Source organism: Quercus robur, chromosome 10 (genome assembly GCF_932294415.1).
Source record: "Quercus robur chromosome 10, dhQueRobu3.1, whole genome shotgun sequence".
NCBI classification, from domain to species: domain Eukaryota; kingdom Viridiplantae; phylum Streptophyta; class Magnoliopsida; order Fagales; family Fagaceae; genus Quercus; species Quercus robur.
Window position 1 is genome coordinate 9,765,128 of NC_065543.1, and position 19,290 is coordinate 9,784,417.

At 34.7% G+C, this 19,290-nt stretch overlaps 1 protein-coding gene across 15 annotated transcripts; it reads left to right on the forward strand.

Annotated features, from left to right (window-relative positions):
* The first annotated feature begins 376 nt into the window (after positions 1-376).
* On the forward strand, positions 377-17,607 carry LOC126701599 (uncharacterized). Of its 15 annotated transcripts, none has more exons than XM_050399805.1 (14): positions 377-773; positions 1,916-2,106; positions 2,194-2,254; positions 2,595-2,643; positions 3,588-3,642; positions 3,724-3,811; positions 4,501-4,619; positions 7,523-7,648; positions 9,012-9,105; positions 12,343-12,492; positions 13,254-13,408; positions 13,567-13,660; positions 14,277-14,373; positions 17,331-17,607. In XM_050399805.1, the coding sequence occupies exons 1-14, from the start codon at positions 620-622 to the stop codon at positions 17,368-17,370; spliced, it is 1,473 nt and encodes a 490-aa protein (XP_050255762.1). In that variant the 5' UTR covers positions 377-619; the 3' UTR covers positions 17,371-17,607. The 15 variants fall into 15 exon arrangements, 10 of the variants coding, with proteins under 10 accessions (XP_050255762.1, XP_050255761.1, XP_050255760.1 ...); XM_050399804.1 differs by lacking the exon at positions 17,331-17,607 and adding an exon at positions 14,487-14,674 and having other exon boundaries at positions 382-773; XR_007647423.1 differs by lacking the exon at positions 17,331-17,607 and having other exon boundaries at positions 385-773; positions 13,553-13,660.
* The last annotated feature ends 1,683 nt before the right edge of the window (positions 17,608-19,290 follow it).

The window sequence follows — 19,290 nt, forward strand, 5'->3', positions numbered from 1 at the left end:
GTGCTAAGGCTATTCACATTATGACATAGCATTTTTGTGAAGTGCACAACTTGAACCAGATAACTTTTGAATCCAAAGGTGTGACCCAATTCAAGACTCCTATCAACATACAACACCCCAAGGGGCTGTATTAAAATATACATATAATTTCAAGACTTAAGTATATTTGTTTTGTTAATATAGAAATAGTGATGTATTGTAAACAAATTACATTATATTGACATGAACGAATTCATAATTTATGTAATTAATCAAGGTACAAAGCATTTCGCACTATTTATAATTTTACTTACCTCTCACAGTATTGTAACAAAAAATCTCCAAAAATGTTCAACGAATAAAAAAAGAAAAATCAATTGTTGTATAGAATATGAACGGAAAGCTCGGATATCAGCAACATTTCGGCTTCATCATCTGACTAACATTTTCAAAATATTTTCAACAAAAAAAAAAAAAAAAAAAAAAAAAATTCAAAATATATCTCAAATTAATTGGTTGTCATTAGCAGGTTAAAATCAACGATCAAGCGCCTAAAAATACATCACGTAATTTTCAAAAAGTTACCTCAAATTTTTCTTTTTCAAAAAGATACGATTATCACCACAGTGCAACAACGACAATGTCTCCGGTTAATCTGAAAGACTGTATGGAAGAGGTGGTGAAGTACACTTTGGAGTCTCACATAAACGAAACCCTAGAATTCGATCTAGGCCTCTCCAAATCCTTCTGCTCCGACCTCCTCAAACTCGATCCCAACACCACCACTGCGACCGGTAACTATTTGATAAATTCGTCACTTTTTCTTCTTCCTCTTCTTTAATATACGGTTCGTTTTCTTGCTTATTAGAATTTTGGGCAAATTGTGAATCCAAACATGTTCAAGAAGAGAGTCAAGTTTGTTAACTGGTTAGTTGTAAAGATTGCAAGACTTACTAGGCCAAGACGTGTCGGACACGCAGGGACACTTCTGCACCGTGTCGTGTCCTATTCTTTCAAGAATTTACGTGTCACTGTGTCCGTGTCAGTGTTTGTGAACTTGTGTCTATGCTTCATAGGTTGTTAGTTGGTTATTTGGCTAATGAGATTTGCTAACAACTTGTATTTATTAAAAAAAAAAAAAAAATTGCAAGATTAATACTTGTAGTCCACAGCATTCCAACATTGAAGAAATAAGATGCAATTTTTTCACGTTCTTCTTAAAATTTTCTCTTTCTCAAGAGGGGGAGTATCTCGAATTAAGTTAATTCTCGTTCTTTTATCTTAGAAACTAACGTGTTCATTACATTATAATTTTACCTCCTTAGGTATGGCAATTTAACATAAAATTTAAAATATTTTTAGACGCGTTTTCCCAAAAAAAATTTGAATTTTAATCTTAACAATATAGGCAAAGTGTTTATTACCAATAAATAAGTGATATTGCTGGGCTTTGAATTTTTTTTTTTTTGGGCAAGTTATACACGCACCTAGGCTTCACCTTTATCTGTACTAAGCCTGGAAAAGGGAGGAGGGTTGCGGTAAATTGACAAACAACGTAAAATTTAGTCACTTTATCATAGACGATTCGATTTCTACATATACACCTTAAGCCATTCTGACCTTGGCTAGTTTGTTGAGGATTTATAATTGATCACAAATTCTTGCAACTAAGGATTGGTTGCTGCTGTTGTTGTAAGTTATTGATGCACCTAGTGGGTCTTGAACCATGACCCCACCCTCTATCCTGTTATTATGGGAGAAGGAAGTAATAGTTGAACTATAGTTCCTTGTCATTGCTGAGTTTTAAAGTCTAGAGGATATTGCAAACTGCACCATAATTAATGGGCAAAGTGCAATTTGCGCTGGAATTTTAGATGTCTGTTTTATTACATTCAAGGAAGATGTTAACTCTTTATGGTTCAAACTCCTTATGCAGAATCTTTTGAAGGAGTCCCTCCATATCCCTTATACAAGCGTCTGGCATCAGCTTTATTAGAATCAATCAATTCTAAAGCCTTTTGTAGGAAATATAGCGATTTGAACTTTATCCCTGAAGGAAGCTCCTCGAAGCAAGAAGAAAATGAATGGCAGAAGCTGGTTTTGGATAAGGGATCGGAAATTGTGAATGTAAGTTTTAAATTTTTAACTGAGGTGTCATTCAATGCCAAATTGTCCTTGTGTAATATTAATCTAGCAGATGTTTTCTTTCATCAGATTTTGAAGTCTGTTGTCCATGAACTTCATGTTCAGGAGCCTTTCTTTTCGCAGCTAAAAGGTATCAATGCGTTTCTGCTATGAATCTCCATGTTTATTGTCTGAACATAACTGGTTCAGATTTCTTTGTCATAACTAGAGAATTTAACCAATTCCTTGTCATAACTATGAATCTCATCATTGCCATTGAGCTCTAGCTCAAAAAGCACCTCCTCCTTTTGTAAGAGCAAGGTGGACGGTGAGGTTGTGGGTTCAAGACCCACTAGATGCATGTGTATCTTACCAATAAAAAAGAAAAAATAAACTATGAATCTCAGAAGTTTTTACTCTAAATCTCTTGATTAGTTATTGCCAATCTTGTTTGAAGTGAATCCTATTTGGTAATTTGACATTGTCTCTAGATGGCAAGAAAACAATTGAAGGAAGGTGTGCCATTGGTGACTACAATAGGTATGAAGAATTCCACTTTTATGTATAAATCAGTGAGAATTAGTTGGTAAATGCTTTTTGATTTACTCTCTCTCTCTCTCTCTCTCTCTTTGTTTGACATATAATTCTTTATTTTCATACTTTTTAATGAGAACAAGTATGAATGGGTTTTTGTGCCTACTATGGATACTAGATGCCAACACCAAAATGCAATGTTATGTATGTAGAAGGTGTAATTTTGTTTTGTTGGTTTTGTCACTGATTCTAAATTAATCAAGAGGTTAGAGTGTCAAAAACATATAATTGGAGCCATGCTATACTCCTCAGCCTATGAAATTTTCCTAAGAACACTTTCATTTGAACGGACAAGGTTCTTCTCAATTTTAAGTGGAATGAAGATAGTCCATTTCACTGTTCATATTTTATTTGTTGTATCTAAATGGTATACATGATGGCACTAGTAGACATCTTTAGATTTGTTATGTTTAAAATCTGAACCATGAAATTGATTCATTTGAGATGTAGAGGATCCTATTCTCATTTCCATTTAATCAGATTTGATCAACTTTTGCTTAAAACGTAATATGTAACTTATGCACGCATAAGAGTGTAAGACAAGGTCACTTGAGCTAATTTCTCACCCCAAAAGTAGACAGAATATACCCATTAAGGTAAGTATGCATTTGGCCAGCTTATTTGTAGGTGAGATAAAAAGTGAGTTTAAGCAAATAAGCTGGCTTATTATATAGTTTGATTATCCAAAATAAGTTTGAATTATAAATATATTAAATTCTTCCGGGATCCTGATAATCATTTTTAGTTCAATTTTAAACTTTCTGTACAGCAATTTTTCCACCAAAGTTAAATGATTATTATTTTATTGAGTTTTCTATATGTTTGGTAATTTTACTTCACTGTTTCTTTTTTGATTGATTTGCATTTAATTTTACCTCTTATGGTCACAGAATTGGTTCAGGAACTTTGATCCGTTTCAACAAATGTGTGGTGTTTGAAGTTCAGGTGCCGATCCTGTTTTTTCAATTAATTTGTACTTCCTTATTTTGACTTAGCTCTGCTCTTTGTAACTTCATAAATTTGCAGGATACCCACTGGTATGCTTCATTCTCTGAAATGTTGGGGGCAGAGAGTCTTGCCAAGGTTCTTCCTGGAGTTGAAACCATTGAAGAAGGTAAGAAACTAAGAACTGCTAGTTTTATTGAGTTTCACTTCCTGTATGGTGATAAAGTTTATCCATCTAGGCAAAAAAAAGTTGCTCTGGTAAATAGCTGGAAATAATTTTGTGCTTGCAGCTGAAAATATTCTGGTAGCGATTTTAAGAATCAAAACTTTGTTGTGCATAATAGTAATAGGAACAGTGACAGTAATAATAATAGAAGTTACAATAATAATAGACCCAATGGAAGCAGAGGTCACTAGTTAGAATCTCCTCCCCCTCCCGTTGGCCAAAACTTATTAGAGTAATAATAACAATAACAGATGCTGTGGGAATAAATCAACTCATGAGAAAGTTATCTCATAAAGCTGATAATGAGAAACAGGGGCGGCATTCATTCGACTTTGCCTTCCAATGAACTCTCCATTACCTCTGGAATAATCTGTTATAATATCATGGGAAGGGTTGTAGTAACCATATGAAAGGCCTACTAGGTTTTAGGGAGATTTAGATAGTAATGTCATAAAAACTTAAAATTATTTGTTTTCTGCTTTGTGTTAAGTAAATTTTCTGCTTTGTAATTGCTCTGATGTACTCAATTGAGAGGTTCACCTAATAAAATTTATCTATGAATTTGATTTCTGACTTTAAAGTTATTTCTACCTGTACTAGTCCATGAGTAATATAGGCATGCAGTTTTCCAGGTATACAAATCTATAGGAATTTCTACACAGAAGAGAGAGAAAAGACAAATGGCGTTCTTGCAATCCGTATTTTGAAAGTGGATGTTCAGCCTTATGCTTGTCTGGCAACCCTACTCTCTGTAAGTGCTTAGTTGCTGCTCTGTTATGATTTGCATATCCAATTGCATGAATAGAATGACTTAATATCTTTTTACAGAGAACGTTCTCCTAATTTCTTAGGTATGATTGTGACCTAGCTTTCATTATAATGTTGGAGCGTTTGATATGTCAGCCAGAGATAAGGGATGTAATGAATAATAGGATAGAAAGTGTAGCTCATATTTTTTTAGGGTAAACATATACTGCGCTGACCTAAGATATATGTCTTAGTTTCTTTATTGGAAGGAGCCAAAATAAGTATCCACTTTTCAAAGTAGAAATACTTTGACATTTTCTCTTACTATTCTCACCTTTTTTAAAGAAGCAAACAAGATTCTCATAAAAACTTATACTAATCTCTAATATAGGGTGAATAACATTTTATGAAGACTTGAACTTTTTACTTTTCATTAATAATCGTGTCTTTAGAGCCAAGACACTTTTTTTGACACGAAAATTGTAAGTCACGCTATATGCTAGTGGTGTTGCAGTGGAGAAATTACAGTTAAAATTTGTAATTTCTGTAATTATTAATTTCTTTTGTAGTCTCTGTAAACAATAAATTAAAAAGGATTATGGAATGTAAACAGATTACCTGAATCTGTTTGTAATCAGAATCAGTTATTGAAATATTGCTATTGTCCTGCTTTATTTGGAAGTATGTAGCATGAATTTTGTAATCTTCATCTTGGAGCATCCAACTCTAAACCTTTAGCTTTTTTTTTGATAGGTAACCCTAAGCCTTAAGCTATTAAATGAAGAAGCCCAACTAAATACATAAAACCATATCAAGTCTCAAACACAATCATGGAAAAGTCCTAATAGGCTTGATGACCCAACCAGAACCCAACCAGATATATATCTGGTTCTGGTTAGAAATATATATCGCTCTATATATATATATATTATAAAATTAGTGGTAACCTTGAAATGGTACCGGTACCAAAATACACCATTTCAATGGACAAACTGGAACTGTCACTGGAACGTATTTGTCAATCAGAAACAACAAACAAATAGACTTCTACATCCCAGACAAACAAAAAGGGGTATAAGCCCATGAAAGTTATTTTCCAATGCCCAATTATTGAACCCATTAGCTATAGAATTACACTCCCTTGCCACCCAATCAAACAGAACAATTCTTCCCACGTGCGTTTGAATTGGGTGAAAACCAATTTCAGAAATCAATTTTCGGAAAATCCATGTGTTTGGCTGTCACAGAAAACATTATTTTCCAGAAAATGATTTTCGGTTGACCACTAATTTCACCTTTGACCCGGAAATGAATTTCTCCCCTCATTTTCACTTCAAAGGATTTCCGGAAAAAGAGAGAGAGAGAGAGAGCGCACGCGCGCGAGAGAGAGAGAGATCGCGCCGTCGATCGCGATCTCGCGAACGCGAATGGCGAGATCGCGACGTTGATCGCGATCTCGCCTTCGCGAGATCGCGATCTCGGATCGCGATTGTTGATGATTTTTTTCTGGGTTGTGGCTTGTGTTTTTCTGGATTTGTGTTTTCCTTCTTCTTTTCCAAACACCAGAAAATATTTTCCGGAAAATTTTTTGAAATGCAACCAAACACATTGAAATATTTTCCTTTTCCGGAAATTAGCATTTCCGGAAAATATGTATTTTCCGGAAAACGTTTTACAGCAACCACTCAGGCATTGCTTTCAATTGTTACTCTATCAGCTCCTGTTCTTTTACTAATATGAATTGCATTCCTGATTGCCAATGCCTCAGAAAGCATTGGTGAACTATAGTTCACTTTAAAGGACCATGCTGCAGCAAAATACCCTCTTCATTCCTCAGCTCAGCTGCAGAGGCTTTACAATATCCCAACACAGCTTCCACATTATATTTTAGCCAGTGTTTTTGAAGTGGAATCCACTCATAAGTTTTCCTCTCTATATGGAGAGTTTTACTTAGACTCCTGCGTACTACAGCTGTTAATCCTAGACATCTCACATTTAACAATTTCAATGGGATCTGCAACTTTTTTAATTAAACCATGTCATTCCTTGTTTTCCAGAAAGCCCCAAGAGTTACAGCAGCCATCACAAACCATTCCTTCTTACACACTTCATCCCACCGACATCTCCCTGGAGTGCTATTGACAACTTAACAAATTCCCCAATTGTATCTGCTCCCAATGTGCCAATCGCGCAACTCCACAGGATTCCAAACCGTACTGCCCTTGCAAATACACAATTCTTACATAAGTGCAAGGAAGTTTCAGCAATTGTGTTGAAATCTGTAATCATGATGCATTATTAAGACGTTAGTTTACTTTTTGTTGCTTGCCATGAATTATCACATAAAATGTGGACCATGAATTGAATTTTTTGAATAACACAGTGAAAAGGTTTGTTGCCATGCAGGTGGCTCTTAGTTATAAAAACTTTTCTAACATTGAGGTCACATTACTATCATTTGGCTCCTTTTTGGCTAATGGAGTTAAATTTTCACAAATAAAACAATTATGCTATGCGTATTAAATTTACTGATTTAGTGATATGTATATGGCAACCATTTTCTTGGTTAAGATGGTTTCACTAGCTTTTTGCTTTTTTTATTGCCTTCTTTATATGTATATGTCCTAAGGATGCATGTTCTAGTGGTTGTAATTCAGCACTCTTGATTGCTCCTTGCATGCCATTCACTTCTTGTAATCAATAACTCCCAAGTACCTGTTCACCTGTGTGCACAGTTAAATACATGCATATGCACGCCCATATTATGCCTCTTTTTCTTGAGCGCATCTTCACTTAGTGCTCCAATGTCTTGATGTAGGGACTAGTTTTTTCAATGACTGCTGCATGCCTTATGTCACATAAAGTTTGCAATTTTATGCGAACCTGACTGTTACATGATTTGTCCAGGTATTGAGTTATGGGGGTGTTCAAGGCCTTCTTGGTCTGACACATACCACAGGGACTATTCCAAATGCACTTCCCCCACCAAGATCAACTTTGTTATCATCATTTACCCTTCCATATAAGCCGAATGTAAGATGATGACTTTTAATTAATTGCTTGTCTTTTGCACTGCATGCAGAAGAATAATTTATGCCTTGTTAGGAATCACTTTCTCTGTAAGACATTTTGGAACTGCTTAGCTTAACCTTTTAACATCTAAACCATCAAGTCAAATGAAGAAAAGTTCAGATTTTTTTTTTTGGTGAAGAAGCCACCTCTCTGCAGCTATGCAGTTAAGCTATAAAAGAGGACCAATCTTATCTGTAAGGGATGATAAGAATCTCTGCCTTGTCTGCACCACCCACGTGGTACCTAAGCTGTGGAGCTAGGGTCAATCATTTATAGGTTTCGTTTTGAAAAATCATAACAAAATAGTTTAAATTGAAAATTATAAGCATTGGTGATCTAGTTCTTAAACAAGACCCATTAATGGGTGGGATCCCACAACCTTGAAATCTCTATTACCACCACCCCCCCCCCCCCCCCCCAACAAAAAAAAAAAGGATATGTAACTTGAGTTTTAATAAAAGATTTTTGAAAGTACAGTCACCAGCATTTAACTCTTGAAAACCTAATAGCTTCTAAGGGAAGCTCAGGAAGTACAAAACTTGAAACTGCTTATCTAATTGCAGAATCTGTAGACAATTTGTAAGCAATTACAGTAGTAGGAACTTGGAATTTTAATAGAAGTGCATAATAAGTAAGATTCATCTGTAAGGGACGATGAGAATCTCTGCCTTGTCTGCACCATACACGTGGCACCTAAGCTGTGGAGCTAGGGTCAATCATTTATAGGTTTCATTTTGAAAAATCATAACAAAATAGTTTAAATTGAAAATTATAAGCATTGGTGATCTAGTTCTTAAACAAGACCCATTAATGGGTGGGATCCCACAACCTTGAAATCTCTATTACCACCCACCCCCACCCCCCCCCCCCCCCCCCCCCCCCCCCCCCACAAAAAAAAAAGGGTATATAACTTGAGTTTTAATAAAAGATTTTTGAAAGTACAGTCACCAGCATTTAACTCTTGAAAACCTAATGGCTTCTAAGGGAAGCTCAGGAAGTACAAAACTTGAAACAGCTTATCTAATTGCAGAATCTATAGACAATTTGTAAGCAATTACAGAAGTAGGAACTTGGAATTTTAATAGAAGTGCATAATAAGTAAGATTCATCTCCTGTACATCATTTCTTAAAGACTACCCTGGATGGATTTAGTGATACTTTTGTGAAAACTATACACATGCTTTGTTTAACAAATGGTTGAGAAAACGTATATTTTCACAGCCTCATAGTTGTATTTCTTGCTCATATTTATTCGGAGAGGCTTGACAGACTAGTTTATGAAAATTATATATGGCTGAATTGTAAATTTTCTCATTGGCTTGAGGTTGAAGGTTGTACCTTGACTCATGGAGCTAGGGCGCTGGCAAAACATGCTAATAGGAGTACAAGTAAATATTGGGGTACTTTGGAAGGAAGCGGTGAGGTCCTATTTGAATTTGAGCTTTGGAGATTAATTTCTTTTTTTTCTTTTTTCTTTTTCCACTTACTGTAGTTTTTTGTTTGCACAAGTTTGTATCCAGAAATTTTAAATGCTGTCAAATGTATCTATCTCACGCTCACATTTGTATTGCGTCTTTTGGTTCCTCATGCATCTAGTAGAATAGGAACTATCAAATATAACTTTTCTGTCAGGCCTTTGGAAACATTGTTCAGATTATTAATCATTAGTATTTTATTGGAATGTGGCTTAAGTCAGTCATGTTCTGACTTAAGCCAATGAACTCTGGCTCAATAGACACTTTCTCCCCTTGTAACAGTAAGATGGAGGGTGAGGTCGTGGGTTCAAGACCCACCAGGTGCATGTGTAACTTACCAATAATAAAAATTCTTTGTTCTGATTTAATGTTTAGCTAGTCCAAAATTCTGCTTTAGAGAGTCTGCCTCTGTGCCATTGAAAAAAGATTGCATGTATTGGGATGAAGGGAATCAGAGAACTTTATATATATATATATATATGATCAGTAAGAAAGTAAAATTTTCATTAATAAAATGAAAACAAATTCACAGTATACAGCAAGCATACTATGGAACAAACAAACATAGAAAGAAAAGGAATAGAGTATTTAAAAGATAGAGAAACTATCTATCAAGGACAACAGATCTGTAGCATAATCAGGGGAAAGGGAATGAACTTTTTATAGACATTAGAGCTAGATTTTATTTCAATAAAAAGCTTGCCCCAGATTAATGGATATTGGAGATACTTCACACCATCTTACTTTAATGAATGGTATTGCAAAAATTTTTACAAGACATGTGGCTGCATACTAGCCAAACTGGGAAAGAAAGAAATGAAGAGATAAAAATAAAGAAAAAAATAGTGGATATGCACTCCAGTACTTAATTTCTTACCCAAAAAAAAGAAATGAAAAGAAAGAAAAAAGAGCTTTAATATATGGTCAATTTTCTTTTGGACATTTTATGCTAACAAGAAAAAGTATGACGGTCTCTGTCCAACCTAGAAGCCTTTGTGTTAGAATTTGACATTAAATAAAGGTAAAGGCTTATTGGAGAACATTGGATATTTTCTCCAAAAGTGTAGGCAGACTGCCTACTCTTAGGAATGTTTTATTATTTTATGAACTATTGCCAGGTCTACATACTAATGTCTCCAAGAAATGTCACCTTGAGAAACTTAAAATAGTGTTTTTTTTTTTTTTTCTCAAAATAGTTTGATGTGGCAAGCACAAAGAAATATTTATTTTAATTTATTTTTTAAATGGAAGTCAATTGTATTTTTGGTGTCATATAAGCTGATTATGTGTATTAGTATTTTATTAATTTCCTTGAGTCAAGTTTATTTTTTTAATTCAATAATTGGGATTTCCTAAGACAATTAGAATTAGGGTTTCCTAAGTAAACTAGAATTAGGTTTAGTTTTAGTAGTCTATATGAGCACGGAATTATATTCCTATGAAGACAAATTACAGTTTGATTAAATAATAAAGTTTCTCTTGTAATTTTTCCAATGATCTAGCGCTAACTCTAGCCATCCCTAGGTGTTAACTTGTAAAGTTTTGTTCTCTTTTTCCTGGTGTTGACTCCAAGCAAGCGTAGGTGCTAAGTTCTAGGTTATCTTTACTTTATTTTTCTATTTTTCACTTTTATTGTTGCATTGTTTTGGTTTTTTCCTATGTCAAATAGTTTAAGAATTTATTAAGTGTATAGGAATAACTAGAGCTTTGAAGGTTCTGAGAGTACTTGCCGGATCTTGAACCTTTTTTCTTTCAAACTTTGTTGGATTAGATGTCAGTAGTGCGTACCTATTCTCTATGTTCATTTTTTTATGTGATAGATCTTTGTAATTTGCATGCTTTACTGCATAGTCCCCAGTTGTATACACTGTATCTACTTGGGTGACTATTTTTTTATCACAAAAAAGTTCATTATTTATCAAAAAATTAGGAGAAAGGTTCTTTGGGATATTCTTATGGTTTTAATTCTTCTAAGATTTGCATCATTCTTCTAGAGAATGGACATAAATATAAATAAATAAATGAATACACACATGTAGAAATCTGTATGTGTGAACATGACGTACACACGCACAAACAAATTTTTCTTTCACTGTCTGTTTTGGGCCTTTTGGCTTGGCCCCAGCTGATGTGAGGTTGGAATGGTGGATCTCCATTATTTGCTTATCGTTTACTAAAATTTCATGATTTTGACATTGTTATGGGGAGCAACTAAAATTTTCTTATATACAATACTACAACAATGTAGATAAGAATTCGAGAATGGATAAATAAAGTCTGATTTAAGGGCATTTAAGGGCATCATCACTATCACATTAGCATTATGAGGAACAGCCATCACCATCAGTAGTAAGCTGCTTCTGGCACCATCATATCTACTAAAGTCATCATCACCAGCAGCTTTGTACCATGACAATGTCACCACAGCCACCCACCTGTTGTTATTACTAGTGCAAGGCCTCACCACCATCACTACCAATTTGTTACTGCTGCTTTTCTGCAGTCAAGACCTTCCATAATCATTTATGAACTCACTGTTGCCATTATGATATGCAGTAAAAAGTGACAACCCTAAGGATAAAAGAAGAAAAAAAAAAAAAGAACAAAGAAAATCATTAACTGCCACTTCATCATGATATTGTCAAATTAGCACTCACCATCCACTCTCCACCTCCTCTGATGGCCAATCCTTAAAAAATAGTAGGACTATGATGATTTATCAACTATGATCATGTATGTATCCAGTAGCTATCCCTGCTCTTTAAAGACAAGGTGACAGATAAGTTGCTACAAGAATCTCTGCTACCACCCTGCTACCATAAGCCACAAAATCACTGCCTCCACTGACCATTTTGCCACCAAAAGGTTGCCTGATGCTACACTTCCACTTTCTATCACTTTTCATCATCAACAAGTACAGACTTCAGAGACTTTAACTTAGTCACCATATTTCTCTATTACAAATCACTCCTTGAAATTATTTGTACCAACTTATCTAAAATAGCGAGTTCTACAGAATTCACATCTGAGGTCCTCGTCTTATGATAGGTAATCTTAGACTGGTTTCAAACCTATGAATGAAGGACAACTCATGTTAAGAGTCGTAAGGTGTTCCCCGCCAATCTATGTCTATGGTTATAGGCACTATTTTGGTCATGTAATAACATATTTATGCTGCAGATGCCATTGAGAATGTTTCTTTCTCCCCCCTTAAGAATGGTGTCGAGCTTGAGGTTGTGGGTTCAAGATCCATTGGGTGCATGTGTAATTTAAAAGGAAAAACATATTTGTTTGCAGCTTGTGCCTACCAGATGTCAATCCACATTTTAGGTAGGCTAACATATTCTCATTCCTAGAGTGTATTTGATTTTTGTAGATAGGGAAGGTTGCCATTACTGAGAAGACATCTGGTTTATATTCTGAATAGGATTTTGTGTAGTTTGTGATTGTATTCTTTATGATGAGTGGATGGAGGGTATCAGGTGACTTAGGATCTTTAGTTTTACATTCTGGTTTGTGGATCAGAAGATCCATGAATCTTTCTTAGATATCAATACAAGTGAGAGAGGAAAAAAATCTAAGATCATTCAAAAAATGATACCTGATTTGATTAGCAATTTATTTTGTAATCCATCTTGCAATAAAATGTTTATAGTAATTGATTGGTCAAAGTTGCTGAGTTTAATGCATTACAAGTTATTATAGTTGTAGGATTCTTTGAAAATGAGTACAACTAATTTTTTTCATAAAAGGCAATGAGCTCAAGCTTTTTTAATTTTTTGGTAAGTTACACATGCACCCAATGGGTCTTGAATCCACTACCTCACTCTCCATCCCATTATTATGGGAGGAGGAAGTGCTTGTTGAGCTATAGCTCATTGGTGAGCTAAAATGGCACTTCATTTTCTTGTAAGAGTAAGGTGGAGGGTGAGGTCGTGGGTTTCAAACCCATCAGGTGCATGTGTACCTTACCATTAAAAAAATTATTTCTGTTCATAGAACTATAATTAACATACAACGTGTCTCTCTCTCATATTTCTAATATTCTTGACTGGCCATTGTTTTCCTACTATTTGTTGTGCTGTCTCCAGATTATGATAAAAATGGGCTTGCAATGGATGTTGTCTGTCACATAATTGAACATTGTGGCTGGCTGAATGTGCATATTGTCCCACCACATGGTGCTGTCTTTGAAATAAGGGTTGCTGATGGATATGGGGCACGGTGGTCTAAAGATGGTTGCAAGGTATCTATTTAACATTATATGCATATATTACTCTAGTCTTAAGTTCAATGGCTTTCATCATTGATGAGCATACAAGCTAATAAGATAAATAAGACATGGACTGATTAGGACAAGAATGGATTCTCCTTTATGGTATTGTAATAGAAGAGTCAGTCCAGTTTCCTGGGCTTTCTTCCTTCTTGATCAGATGGAGGAGATATGGATTTGAGCCTGCCTGTCAGCCCATTAATTCTTCAGAGCTGGCTGAGTTAGGTAAGGCACTTTTAAGCCTTTCACCAATCATGGTCTTTCATCTAGTAAGTCATGGTACTATGTTCCCCAACCATTACTAATAGAATAGGCAGGCAATTTGAGAGCAGTAGAATATAAGGCTAACTCAGCATTGAGTGCTTTGTCTGCTTCTCACCATACGCCACCTAGGTGATAACTAACTGGTGTTGAAATAGTTAAATGAGCGGCCGGGGTCAGGCTCAAACTTACACCTGGAGTGGATTAAGGCTGCAGCATTAACCTTATTACTTCTCTTCTTTTTGAACCTAAGTTTGAATTGTGTGTCTTGGGCTTAAAAATGTTGCATGTGCGAATATGTATGTGTTTTATATGTTCTCTTTGGGTTTTATCATATAAAATATAATCATCATTGTATTATTATTATTATTATTATTATTATTATTTATGGAAGCACCGTTGAATTAAATGGCATAGAATTTATCCGGGTGCCATCTGGAGAAAAGGTGCCAAAACTAATTTTTCAAGATTCTCTAAGATATTTTTTATCTAACTACAGGTAAAGCTTAAGCATATTATATGGTCTTTGTCTAAACATTTGAATAATGCTATGCTTCCCTGATTCCCTCTGTCATTTCAGTTTATTGGATTTCTAGAGCCATACATGGAAGACGGTCACTTAAAGGGATGGAAGCACTAATGTTGTTTGGGAAGGTGAACTTGCTTAATTTTGATAGGTGTGTCAAACAATTGTTTTACTCATTCAATCTTTCTCATGACAAGATCTTGTTACAGTAATACACGAATTTGACCTCTTATCTTTTTCCCAATGCACTTGTGCTCTTGTCAGCCCCCACTATTACAGACAGGGAGAAAGTGACTGGCTTTGATAATGAATATTGGATCTCATGTCTGAGATGTGTTCACAATACATTGTAAAAATCCTGGATGCAATCAGCAATCTCTCTTGTATGAATCATGGTGTCAACTCTAAAAGTCCTACTAATATAATTTCCTATCTCTCTCACCTTTTTAACATTTGATTTTGGATTCTGTCATTGGTCTTCATGCCATATCATCCACTGTTGGTTAGCATATCATATATCAGTCCTTGGTCATTATCACTTGGCCGTTTTTTTCTCTGGTAAAGACGACATTATCTTTCACTGTCTCCTCTTTCTGTCTTCTTTCTTCTTTCTTATATTTATTTATTTTTTGGGGTCAATACAACTCACACGCCTGTATGGGATTGAACCCGTGACCTCACCCTCCACCTCTTATCAATGGGACAGGAGGTGCCATTTAGTCCCAAGACTGTTGGCCTTTTCTGTCTTAATTATTTTCAACTTACTGAAGTGCGCTTACTTAATTTACTTTTAAAAAAAGTGTTCTTAATTGCTTATAATTCCATTTAATTGTTTCCATGTTGTAGAGAATGTACCCCTCAGTCACCTTACACCACTAAAACACATCTATACTTTCTACGCAGTTCAATTCCATTGGCAACAATCCCCTTACTTGTTTTCATGTACTCTAATATGAGGTACAGTATAACGGGAGTTACTTTAGATATCGCTGTTATCATGCATCTCAAGCCAATGTACTCTCAAGCCTTTTATGATAAACATGGCCAGCAGATTTTGGTATGTGTATAAATGGCCAACACATTATCACTACAATCAGTACTGATATGTAGTCACTTTTTTACCTCTTTGCCATCACTACCAACCATCCTTCACATCATGCCTCTTCATAGGATTTGATCTGTTACACCTCTTGTAAACTTATCACCTCTTTCATCTGCATACAATAACTAGTAAAATCCACAGTGGAGTCGTGTCCTTGACACTGCAGTGTCACAGATGCCTCATAACCACTACCTCTGCCTTTATCAAATTACATCTGTCACCACCACCTCAACATGGTTTGGTCACCATCACCTGCACTACTTCTGGCAGCTCCTTTAGTTGTCTATGCAAGCTATTAAATTTGGTTGTCTAAGTCAGTTTTAATTTGCCCCTATTAATTTTGAGGTGGCAACACCCACGTTAGTAAAAAAAGGTTAAACCATTGACAGAAAGCTTAATAAAGTAAAAAATTGTGACCAAAGCTTGGTATTAAGATTGTGTTTGGTTTGTGAAGATATTTTATTTAACAACCAGAGGAAAACACTAGCCACATTTGCGCCTACATCCCAAAAGGACTAGTCAAGTTGCAATTGGGGCTCCTTTCAATCACTTATAAACCTAAGATACACCTAGTAAACACTCAATGTGGGACTCAACACACGCCCACACAACACACTCACAATCCAATTTGGGGTAATACATTTTAAGTGAATATTTGATGGTTCTTGACATGTAAATTGAAATTTTGTAAGTAGTGTTTGGTAGTGTCAATGAAAATAGGTGGTCAGACTACCTAAGTCTTTTTATATTTTGGGTGAGTCAAATCACCAAGGCACTTGGACTCACTTTGGTCATTTTTAACTCAAGAACTAATTGTGAAGTAAAAGGGATTCCTTTTTTTTTGTTTTTCCTTTTCTCTTTTGGGCATCATCATTGTTTATTGGACTAGTGTTTTATTAGATTGAACCAAACACACCACTTTTTGCATTAACACTTCTTTGGAATCATAATCTAGAGAATCACTTGGAAGTGTTACCAAAATTCTACTTTCAATTAGATACTGTTTATCTTTATCATCATTCTCAGGGGAATTTATTTGAAAGCTATTCATTTTGTCAAGAGGTATTCTTAGGAACAACAAACTTGGCTTCTAAATACTTTGCTTAGTTTGTTTATATATTAATCAGGATGATAATAATGTCACTAAACCATAACACAACCACTGCCACTCTATATGGCATCTCCTTTTATAGATAGGTCAAGACTCTGTTTGTGCATCCTCAGAAATTTGCACCAAAGCATATATAGTTGAAGCCACCATCAATCCTTACCAAAGAATAATATAGAACAAATTATCTTTTAAATATAAACTTGTGTAGAGTTGATTAGAAGCTCATAGCTGTGCAACCTACCCTGGATATTCATAGCTCTTGATTGATGATGCTGATGATGATAACTAGGGTCAGTAACTTTGGTAATTCAGATCAATGTAACATAGACTTAGTTGCCATATGGGTGTTAAGTTGAAGTGTATGAATAAGGATTCCTCTCTTTTCCAAAGATTTTCCACCATTTGGAGTGTTCAATAGCTATACCCTTTCCGACATCATGACAATATATCATGGTATGCTAGGATGAAGTGAAAGGACTTGGTAATATTAGAACAACCGTTTCCAAAAGTGTGTTTTTGTAGGCCATTCCATTATTAGAGCCATATCATTTATATGTTTGCTTGTATTAGGATTATGTCAACAATTTGATTTTCCTGGCTTCAGTGGCTAGCATCTGAACAACGTTTGAGTGAGCCATCAAAATCAGTATTTCCTATTATGAATATTGAGCGAATTGTTTATCTTGTGTCCAAATGATTTTGCCTTTATATATTTTATTTTTATATTTAAGATTCTTGAATGCATTATGCATATAGCATACATTAGCTAAAGACATTTCTTTTTTCTCCATGTCTTTACTCAAAGATAGAATTTCTTCAAACCCCAAGGAGTTGGCTTAGTGGTTTCTAAGGTCTTATGATATCCATGAGATCCTGAGTTTAAATTTTTTGCCAGCATCTTGGGGCTACCCCCATGGGATTCCTCTTTGGAATAACTTGGTGCGTGTGGGACGGGGGAACTGCATACACCCGAAGGAATGGTCAGATACTCGAAGAGGTCTGGACACTCTTGTTTGTCAAAAAAAAGATAGAATTTCTTCAATGTTGTCGTGGTTTGGCATAATTACATTTGGACAATCCATCATTTTTTGCTTGTCTATCATAAAAAATGGGGTTATTTCTTATTTAGTCTTTCTTCTATGACCATCATTAGATAGACTATGATTCTACTACATTTGGGATTTAGTGCCTTTCTTATAGCTGAGAGACTTCTCTTAATCGTTTTGGCTAATTGAAAGGCTTTGTTTTGTTTTATGTTGTTCCATTTTTTTTTTCCTGGGTACAATTTTGGTGGTAATTTACACAGGAAACTCACCAATGACATAACAAGAACTTCTAAATAAGCAGAACTATTCTGAAATAAGAAATTACATGAGAAAAAAGATTACCTCTTTTCTTTCTTTTTGTTTTGGGGGGTTGGTTTTGGTTTTGAAATTGATGATTTTAGTAAATAACAAAACTTAAGTACAGTGCCTTATGTGTTGTTCCTTATGTTCCTCTCTTAAAATTCAATTATGTGTCTACTTAACTAAAAAATAAACTTCATTCTCATGAAAAAAAATTCACATGACAGAATCTTAAAAATGAAATTTTAGGAACAGCACCTAAATACTGTATCTAAGTCTTGCTCTTTAGTAAAATGTTGTAACATCAAACCAAACGGCCACACCCCCCCCCCCCCCCCCCTTTTCTTTTCCCTTTTTCCAAAGAAAAAGTTGTACCTTTATTTTCTCCTACCTTTTTTGGTTGGGACATGTCATGTGGCGCTTTAAATTTTTTATCTCCCAAGTCCCAACAGCACCAATAATGTGAATATCATCCCATTTACAGCAGCAAACTTTGACCAACTTCTTCATCCATCATAAAGTTTGCTCCTATGTTAATCAATTTTGATTATTGATATTTCATAATTAAACTTCAAACTAGAAAATTTTCTTCTGTTTTTGAAAATACTATATTTTAATGTATACAGGTTCTTTGGGCTACACAAATTCTTTTGAATTCAATAAAAGTGCCTTGGGGTTAGTTTTTGCATTTTTTATTATTTATTATCTGTTTGTATAACTTTTTGAAGTTTACTTCTTTGGGGTAACTTTTTTTTTTTCCCAACTTTTAACAAAAAGTTAATCCAAACAAAGGTTAAGATATAATTATTGCCGACCACTACCCCAGAAGTAATCCACTTGGTACTATCAAAACCAAAAAGAAGAAAAAGGTGATCCATTTGGGCCATCTAGTGTGAGTTTGTGAGACACTGGACAAATAGAAACTCCAACTTTTTCAATCAACATTTTTCTTGAATGTATTGCAATTCTAATCACTAATCATTACTTTATGATAATTCTCAAAAAAAAAAAAAAAATCATTACTTTATGATGATCAACTTCCTTATTTTAGAGGCGTAATTGAGTTGTACATGAGTTTCCTCTTCCATGGATTCTTGTAATTTAGGTAGTCTTTAAATCTCAAATTTTATTAATATAAATGGTATGATGATCCAAATTTTATTAATATAAATTATAAATTGATTTCTTAAATTCTATAGGCAAAATAAACTAAAATTTAAGAATTTTATTTATTATGTTATTGATGTGATACCCTATCACCTAAAATTGGTAAAATTTTTAACAATTTTATTTTATTTCAATTGTGTAAGTTTCCCTCAATTTTAAATAGATGACACATGAGATTCTTAATTATAAAGTCCATGTTCCACGTTAGAAGTGTAATGAAATTTTGAGCCCCCAATTATCACTTCAAATGTGATATCAAACATCCATGCGTCCTTCGTATCATTACAGGTTACAAATCAAACTGGCATCTTTCCCCTAAGGCTAATTTCTAGCTAACTTTAA

Coding starts and splice junctions, on each gene's coding strand:
- LOC126701599 (XM_050399803.1), top strand. CDS start 620: ATGTCTCCGGTTAATCTGAAAGACTGTATGGAAGAGGTGGTGAAGTAC. Junction 3,812..4,500: donor AGTTGAAACCATTGAAGAAG/GTAAGAAACTAA, acceptor GCAGTTTTCCAG/GTATACAAATCTATAGGAAT. Junction 4,620..7,522: donor GTCTGGCAACCCTACTCTCT/GTAAGTGCTTAG, acceptor TGATTTGTCCAG/GTATTGAGTTATGGGGGTGT.